General features: G+C 40.9%; 1 protein-coding gene across 1 annotated transcript; it reads right to left on the bottom strand.

The window, feature by feature from the left end:
* Positions 1-7,418: 7,418 nt before the first annotated feature.
* On the bottom strand, positions 7,419-8,363 carry LOC149408272 (uncharacterized). Its single transcript, XM_089624766.1, has one exon. The coding sequence runs from the start codon at positions 8,361-8,363 to the stop codon at positions 7,419-7,421; it is 945 nt and encodes a 314-aa protein (XP_089480892.1).
* Positions 8,364-9,544: the final 1,181 nt, after the last annotated feature.

The following is a 9,544-nucleotide window of genomic DNA, read 5'->3' as shown; positions in this document are numbered from 1 at the left end:
AATTATGCATAAGAACACCTAGGGCCCAAGTTAAAATATTTCTATATATGTTAAGGCTCGTTAGAGTAAATGAGATATTATTGCTTCAATCAAAAGATTAAAGAGATAATACCAAAATAATAATCGTTTATGTCGGATTCGACTCCTCAAGAATCACAAACTATTTAATATATTTATGGTATTGTTTTATTTGTGTTTATGTGGATCTCTAGAATTCTTCAAATAATAATTGAATTAAACGTAATTCAGTGACAATTTTAATAAGAAAATATTAATAGAGAATGAAATTGAATCGAAAATATAAAATATTTATTGATTGCAATTCGGTGAAAAATATATGGGGTTGACCTCGCCCGATTCTATGATTTCGAGTTTGTCCTTAAAACCTAGGATTTCATGAGTTTGGCCTTTAGAAACCCATATTTACTTGAGTTTGGAAGCGTTTCATAGGAGAATTATTTTAGTTTGTCTCTAAGATTTCCCAAATTTCACTAGTTCAGTTCGATTATAAATGTCGAGTTCAAACAAACCTGAATTATCCTAAGAGAAACTAGATGAAACAACACAAGGTATACGATCTCCCTCGATCTCGATGGAATCAAAATAAAAAAAATTATTTGATAATTATTGTATTTCAGAAAAAAGTGCTCCTTGACCTGCCAGTTTGACCTTGACAACGGCGACCATATATCCTTGTTTTTGTTGTCCGTGCAAGATATTCTTCAAGGATTGTGGGTTACGTTTCCCATTCCTCCTTTACTTTTAGAATATTTTGATGCCTTAATTTTTTTTTTTTATCTCTTACATGTGTCCAAACTTCGTCAGAATGGTCATATGTCTATAGTAACACGGAGTCGACCTGATGGTGATAGACCTAGCTCGGCTCTGTCATGTAAAAAGAAACTCAAAACACTCCCAACACTACTACAAAAACAAGTTTTAGAAGCGACGGTACATATAGAAGCGGAACTTGATATTTAGAGACTGCTTTAGATTAAGCTAATATTACGTAGAGTAAATGACGAGAGACTGCTTTAGATTAAGGTAATCATGAACTGAAATGAATGATTCAATTGGAATAGTAATTATGCATGAGAACATGATGGATAAAAATATAAACTCTTCATTGATTGCGAATCAGTGAACAAAAGATGGGGTCGAGCTCAACTAAATGTAAATTAATAGAATAATAATACTAATAATATCCAGAGTACACGTGACCGACTTCTAGCTAGGAAGCTTTGTTTATAGCTGAAGATCGGATTCTCCTTCCCATCAATCTCAGAGATACGTGGTCGGAGAGAGCACCTCAAGGAATGACACGTGTGCTGACCTGATCCAAGAGATTGGCGGGAAGATCGGGTGAGCTCCGGTCAAGGGTTCCCTGATCCGTGATGGCTGTGTGGCTATTATGGAATGGATCTTGGAAAAAAGCTGGACTTTTCAAGACGACGTGGGCTTGGCCATATAAGGAGGTCGTTCTTGCTGGTGTAAAGGTGGACCGAGCTAAGGTGTGCATGGCGTTCTGAGTTTGTACTTGGCCATCAGGCCCAAGTGCAGGTCCTAATTGGGGAGTCTACAGATCACCGACAATGACCATTTAATTTTTCTATAAAAAACAATAAAAAAATTCATTATATTCTCTTTATTTCAGATGTACGACTATCTATTTTGTTTAACTACGTTTTTTTTTTTTTTTTTTTTTTTTTTTTTTTTCATTTCATTTCATTTGGAATTTTGACATCTATATTAGTAGTTCTTGATTCTCTTTCTCAAATTCAACCAAAACACCAAATTTGAAACATGTTTCACTTTTTGAAGTGTACAAATTTTTTTTATACCCTTCATTTTTGAATTTTGATGAAAAAAAAAAATTAAAAAAAGTGAACCATGCAAAACTCACAACCCACGGCTTCTTCTCGTCTTATTCTTTTCTTCTTCGTCATTCACGATAGGGGTGTGCACGGTTCGGTTTGGTCCGTTCTAAAATCGATAAAAAAAATCAAACCGGACCGGTCTAAACGGTTTAAATAAAATTAAACCGGACTGGACCAAATTAAAAAAAAAACCGGACCAGACCAAACCGGTTAAAACGGTCCGCTCCGATTTTGACCGTTTGGACCATTTTAGACCGGACCATTTTGGAACATTAGACCGTTTTGGACCGGATCATTCTGTTTTAAACTTTTTATTTATTTATATTTTTCTTAAATAGTAATTGATCCGGTCCACTTTTAAACCGTTTTGAAACGTTTTAGACCGGAGCATTTTAGACATATTTTTTTATTAATTTTTTTTTAGATACTAACCGGTCCGGTCCGGTCTAAACCGCGGCCTAAAAATTTTAGACCGGGCCGGAACGTTTAAAAGTACAAAGCGGACCGGACCGTTTAAAAGTACAAAGCAGACCAGACCGTTTACAAAGCGGCCGGACCGTTTAAAAGTACAAATCAGACCGGACCGGTGAAATTTTAAACCTTTTAAAACCAGAACGTTAGTCTAAAAATCAACGGTCCGATCCGATTTACGTTTTTACCAATTTTTTTGTGCCGCCCTAATTCACGAGACACATCCAAACAATGCCATATTTCTTTACCCATTCTTCATTTTTGTTTTCTTGAAAGTGAGTATTTCAAGAATTATTTCTGTCAACAAGCTTTTTTAAGATTAATTTTTTTTTTCTTAATTGATAGATGGCTTAAGTCCCACAGTTTAAAAAGGGATGTGATGTGGAATTATGAAATTTAATTTAATTTTAATGGCCAATGGTTGTATTGAGCCTTACCTCTTGGGACAAATTGTATCTGCCCAATATCATATGCTAGAATATATTATATAAACCATAGTTTTCGAAATTAAAATAAGGTCAAAGGGTTTTGGGCCTAGAATTAAAATAATGTTTTTCAAAATAATAAACGATCATTCTTTATAACAAACCATAGCTTTGATGATTATTTATTTAATATTTTTGCATTTGAATTGTTTTCGGGGGGCAACGGAATTATTCATGAAAAACATCTAATTAATTAGAAATAAGTTTTTAATGAATAAGTGGAACGAATTAGACAAGTTTTGTCAAAAGACCAATAAAAGGTTAAGCTAAGAAGGTATTTAAGAGGACCCCGTTCTCCCTCCTTCCCTAGTGGAAGCTTGTGCGTGAAGGAAAGCTTTAGGGTTTAAAGGCTAGTGAGTCACAAAACATACTATATAAGCTATATTTAAATTGAGTTTTAATGAGTAGCTTAGATTCACTTTTAATAATTTATAATCAAGAGTAGTAAATCTAAAAGTGAATCACCTAGATTAACGATTAATGCTAGGAAAATTAAAATACTAAAAGAATATTGAGTCATATCTAGGCCTCCAACATTGATACCAACACCGTGATGATGAAAGATCACCTCGTGTCAGCAACTCTTCTAAGTGAATGCTATGTTTGACATTTCGAACGAAAGACATTTTCTGATTCCAAGAACAAAGTTGGGTCTCTGACGATAGACTGAAGATGATGTATTATGTTCATGTCTAACCTAAGTTAATTAGTGCGTTCGAGTTAAGTCCTTTTTGTGCGAAATGGCTTGAACTAACCGATGAATTAAACGTGAAACCCATGTTGAATTGTAATTCCTCAAAATCCATAAACGAGCTTGGTAATAATAACATAAAAATTAATTATCCTTTTCCTTTTACGACTTACAACAAACCGACTAAAAATAAAACATAATGTGCTAATCTGAATTAGTTTTTTTTTTTTTACAAAAATAACTTAATTTTCGGAAGTAACCAAAATAATAATAATATACCTTGCTAAACTCTAACTGAATACTTCGTGAGTCCCCAAGCCAAAACCGAAACATTTATTTTTTTGTCTTGGCCTCCTCCCGGTCTTGTCCGGCCTTGACTCGTCAACGTTCGCGTGGGGGCTCCGTCATTCCTATGGCCACGTCCTCGCCGTCCCGAACAGCCGCTGTGCGCTCTACGTAGCCCGCCTAATCGAATCTAGACCCTCGACAACAAACTCGCAATCAAAGACAAATCTTGTCACAATTCAAATCATTACCAAAAACCCACATAACACCATATCAACAACCATAATGACAATACATAATCTAACGTCTGCTTGGATCGTCTCTCAAAGACCGCTGATGAAACACACCGTCTCTTTCTCCACGCGAAGAACGCCGGCCTTGCTTAGTAGGCGTTCGAATCGGCCTTGAAACTCCTTCACGGTGCTCGTTTGACGAAGCTTGCAGAGTTCTCCGAAGGCATCTTCGTACGGTGCAGATCCAAATCGTAGGATGAGCTCATCCTTGAACAGATCCCAACTAAGATTTGGGTGTAGTGTGCGCTGGCGATGGGCCCAGATCTGCGCGTCACCCTCCAAATAGTACGCCGCAAGACGCACCTTCTCGTCTTCCTGCACCGCCTAGAAATCGAAGTACTGTTCAGCTTGACACAGCCAAATCATGGGGTCGTTTTGACGATCGAACGTGGGAAATTCCAAACGACTAGGTCTTGCTGGAGCTCGAGCAAGTTGCGGTGGTGGTGGAGGTTCGCCGACCGGAATGACGCGATGCGCTGCTTTGGTGGTCTCGTCCCTCACATACATGGCCTCAAGAAATTTCGCCATTTGGCTCGTCATTCTTTCCTGTCCTTCACCTAGAGTCGCAACCTGTTGTTTGAGGCGTTGGAGACGCTGGTCCTTGGCCATGGCTGGCTCTGATACAAGCTGATATCGACCGGAGATCTCCGCCCACCCATCACACCGCGGCCGCGGTTACCTCGAGCAATGGTGACGAACGAGAAGGAATAGCAGAATACAAAACAGAGAGAATTGGGACAAATTTCTGATATATTTGATAATAAAAATCCTTCAGGTGGTTCGTATAAGGTATTTGATGGCTGAAGTTTCTTCAGCCCCGTACACACACAAAATACCTAGTGATTCCTTCTAGAAGGCTAAACAACGACATGAGAAAGAAGAGTAAAAACACTACAGACTCTAAAATAAGAAACGACACTTTGACTCTTAACAACAAACGACATACTAGATCTCACACTTCTATTTTATTCTATGACAGTAATTATTAAATACCAGATGCATAACATACCATATTTCGACTCAAACTAAAAACTAGGATTACTACAAAATGGACAACGTTACAATATTGAAGCTCATAGTATCAAAATCTCTTTTGGTTGATTACTATAAGATATCGATGTAGCTCTTACTTACGTTGACCCCACAAGCAAGCAACTACCAATGTTTCTAGGTCTTCAATAACAAAAGCAAGGAAGGTCACTTCAACTATCTTCCTCCTAGTACGCCAATGTTGACCAAATAGTCACTCCTAGTCACCACTGTTGTGCGCGCTCCGTGATATCTACTTCAACATCAATCATGTTAAAGAGGGTGAGAGAGAGGCGGAGAGGTTGTGAGGGTCGGAGAGGGGTCGATGGTAAGAGAGAGGCGGAGAGGATGTGAGGCTAAGGCGGAGATGGTTGTGAGGGTTGGGGAGGGGTCGAGGATGAGAGAGAGGCGGAGAGGTTGTGAGGAGACTCGAGAGTTAGAAATAAATTTAGAGTCGAGAGAGGCGGAGAGGTTGTGAGGCGTAAGTCGAAGGTTTGTGAAAAATAAAGTCAGAGAAAACATGTTTGAATAAATTTTGACCTAGCAATAGCCGCGACTTGTCGCGGCTATTGTCGTGGCTGATAGGTTTAGCCACGACAAATTATCGTGGCTATACTAAAGTAGCAAATACTGAGCGCGAGAAAAAGCCCGCTCAAATGAAAATAGAAACAGCCACACAAGTCACGGTTAATTAGCCACAATTTGTCGTGACTATTCCCGAGAATAAAAATTGTGGTTGTTGCCACTGTTTGTTGTAGTGTCCTAGTGTTTCAACAACGTTTGTAACAATAGTGTTTACAATAACCTGAATCAACAATACACGCAACTCTGTGATAAAATTCTTACAATGGCTGTCAACAACACATAGTGTAAAAGCACACCTAGGACGATGACGACTGCAACAAAATATTTAGATGTGTAACCCTACCAAAGAGGGAAAGAGATCCTTATATAAGACACATACATACATAGTGTCTTTGGCTACGATTTCCCAATGCACTTGGAGAACGCTCTTCGGACGATCGGTAAAAGAACGTGAAATTCTGATTAGTTGCAACGGCAAGATGTCGCACACAATGCGTTGACAATGTGTCCGACAACTTGCTTGAACACAGATATGGATAAACAACAAAAAGTGCAGTAAACAAAGTACACAGGATATGGTTACCCAGTTCGGTGAATCACACCTACATCTGGGGGCACGCTGCCAGTGGAAAGGATTTTCACTATCTTGTAGTCAATAGTACACACAAGGTTTATATCTGATTACAATCAACAAATCAATAAAACCTAGAGACTATTACTACTAGTGATCACCTAGACAGGGACTCCCCCTGAATTTGAGCTCCGTCTCAATTCCACTCTTCGAGCAACCTCCTGGCTCGGATGACCTTCAGTCTTCAGTAGTACGTGAACCTTCAATCACGAAAAGCACAAGAACCCAACTCTCACATACACTCAATCTGTAGAATAGTGTTTGAGAGAATACACCACTCAAAACCAAAACACACAGCCTCCCAGTCCGCCGGTCTTGCACGTCTAAGAGTTCTGAGTGTTTGATCAAAAGTGTCGAGGCTGCTAAGGGAGAACGCATGGCTTTTATAGCAGCAGGACAATCCTGGAAGATATCTCGGGTTTCCTTACCCGGCCTCAAACGAATATCACAAAGTAAAGACTCCATCAAATAGAATATTCGTGCAATGAAGATAGCAGCGGAGGATATCTTGCAATGAAGGCTCCAGCGAGGCAGATATCTTGTAATGAAGACAGCAGCGAGGCAATAACTCTGCAAAAAGTCGCCAGCGAAGCAAACTGACGAAACAGGAAACTTGCCTGAAATACTGTCTGCACACATGAGGAAAGATGTCAATCCAGAAGATGAAACATAACACCCAACATCTTTCCATACCACTTGCACTAAAAAATAAAGCCAACAAAACAGCGTAACAACAATCTCCCCCTTTGGCTATTTTTTAGGCAAGCACTTCCAGGACCAGTTCTCATACCAGCGTCATACCCAGAGAGAGAGTCAAAATAAATGACCTCATGACGCATCTCCCCCTGATTTCCTCAAAAAGATACCAAAGGCAAGGATCGACCAACACAGAGGGAAGAACAACAGCCTGAAAAGGAAATGAGAACTAGGGAATACAGCATATCATTCAACAGACAAAAGTACGAAAAAGCTGTCTTACAAGCATCCAAAACGAAACACATCAGTCTGAAGCACAAAGGAAAAGTAGCAAAAGATGTCTTAGAAAAGAGAATATTACAAACCAGAAATGAATCAACCAACAGTATCCTGATCATTCTCAGAGATATACACATCATCACCAGAATCAGAGTCTTCAGAGACATGAGACCCAGCGGCGGGACCTGGCTGAGACGAGGTGGCAGAGCTCGGGGTAGTAAGGTCTTTGAGAAGAGCTTCACACTTGACTTTCCTGGATGAGAGGGTCTCGATGGTCTTTTTCAGAAACTCAACCTCTTCAAGGAGTTCCTTCACCACTTTTCTCTGGACATCTTCAGACATGGAACTCAAGTAAAAATTGCTCGCAGGTGCGTCAGATGTCTCGCCAGAAGGTCTGACAAGATCCTGAACATGTTTCCCTTCAAACAATTTGGGACTGAAGGAAAGGGCACCAGGACGCTTACCCACCATATCAGAACTCCTCAAGATGTTCTTGTTTTGATAAAGCAGAATCCCAGTGATAAGAGAGGGAAAGCCGATGGGAAGCTTTACTGCAAAAGACTTGGCATGTTTTGCCAAGTGATAAAAAACAAAATCACCAAAGTCGAAAGAGGAGCGAGTACCTATCTGAAATATGAGCCGAGCGAGATCTGCTGTGATGCTGGACCCATGAGAGGAGGGAGCCCAGTTGGCGATGCCAATGCGATATAGGACAGAGTACTTGACAGTGAGCTCGGCTGAGGGCAAAGTTCCCTTTAAGGGCCAGACCTTGGTCTCATTACCAGTAATTTCTTGCACGATGACGTCTAGAGAAGGAACTCGATCAGCTGTGATGATCTTCCCACGGCCCAAAAACTTGTTGATCACATCAGGAGAGATCTCAAAACAGTGACCTCTGACAAAGACCTTCTTGAACTCTGGGTCTTCTGGAGAATCAAAGGAAGAGGAGAGATTAACAATGAACTCTTTAACCAGCGCCGGATAGAACACACCAATGCCAGTGACAGTTCTCAGCATCTCGGCGTCGTGAAGAAGCTCCATAATGGCATCAATTTTCAGCGCCTCAGTGGACAATTCCTTTTCAGGAAAAATGGCGCGATGATAGACATATCTCTACTTGAGAACACCGTCTTCTTTGTGGAAGGAGACATTATCCATGGGAGCAGCAGGGATATTCTTTGGCAGCTTTTGCCCTCCTACAGACCTCTTGTTTCCCAAACCAAGAGGGATTACAGAGTCTTCTTCTTCAACAACTTGGTCCTCCACACCTGGAGACAAGGGAGTCTGGGCCGACTTCTTCACTCGTTTCTTGATCATGCCCATCTTTTTCTTTTTCTTTTTCTGAGCCGGGATGGGGACAGCCGAAGAGCTTTCTTCTGGAGACTTCTTCTTCTTCCTCTTCTCAGATAGAAGAGTGGCTAAGCACACATCCTCATCTCTCTGAGTCTTCTTCTTCAGAGAAGCGAGAATGTCCTCTGCAGCCTCCTGAACCTGGTCTCCCTTCCTCTTTAGCCCCAGGGAAGATGTGGGCACATCTTTCGTGACATCTTTATTCAGGCCCATCATCCCTCCAATGACATCCTCAGGTGTAGGCTCATGAACATCAGGACGCGAATTCTTATCCCTAGAACTATCATCAGGGATATTAGGAGCTTTAGGGTTACCTCGAACAATCTTATGGGGGCTCTCGATAGGGGACTCTCCAGACCTTACTTCTTCTTCGCGATCAGCTTCGTCTTGTCCCTTTTCAAAGGAGGAACTGCTGGAGCTTGCTTCTCCTGTGATGTCGGCGATGGAAAGGGCAGCTTTCTTCAGAATAGCGCTTCTGGCGGCAGAGAGAGATGGGTTCTTAGGAGGAACCGATGACCCAGCGTTCGCACCTCCGGCCTGACCATCGGCGCGTATGCTGGGTTTCAGACCTCGAACCCGGACACCATGCATGTTACTCTCAGCCCCAGGTTTCTTTGTGGCGACATGTTTCTTCTTCATCGTGGCTTTCTCTGACGGAGTGGTAGTACTGATCCCACTTCTTGTCCCAACCATTTTGAATAAGATTTTAGGGAAACTGCCACAAAGATAACTGTCAAAATGGGTAAGAAAGCAAATTCGGGAAACAAATCTTAAGAGCGCCGAAGAAGAATAGGAAATTTCGAAATTTAAACAGGAAATAACTTCCCCTTCTTTCTCGGGAGAGTAACCGTTTGCATGAGTGAGAACATGGC

The sequence above is a fragment of the Urtica dioica genome, chromosome 1, assembly GCF_054948205.1.
Source record: "Urtica dioica subsp. dioica isolate 48M chromosome 1, U.dioica_male_clone48M_v1_H2, whole genome shotgun sequence".
NCBI lineage: Eukaryota > Viridiplantae > Streptophyta > Magnoliopsida > Rosales > Urticaceae > Urtica > Urtica dioica.
The sequence above is the reverse complement of the archived record's forward strand: the minus strand, read 5'-3'. Positions and strand labels throughout refer to the sequence as shown.

Excerpts from the sequence above, each read along its gene's own strand:
- LOC149408272 (XM_089624766.1), bottom strand. The coding sequence starts at position 8,363 with ATGGAGCTTCTTCACGACGCCGAGATGCTGAGAACTGTCACTGGCATT.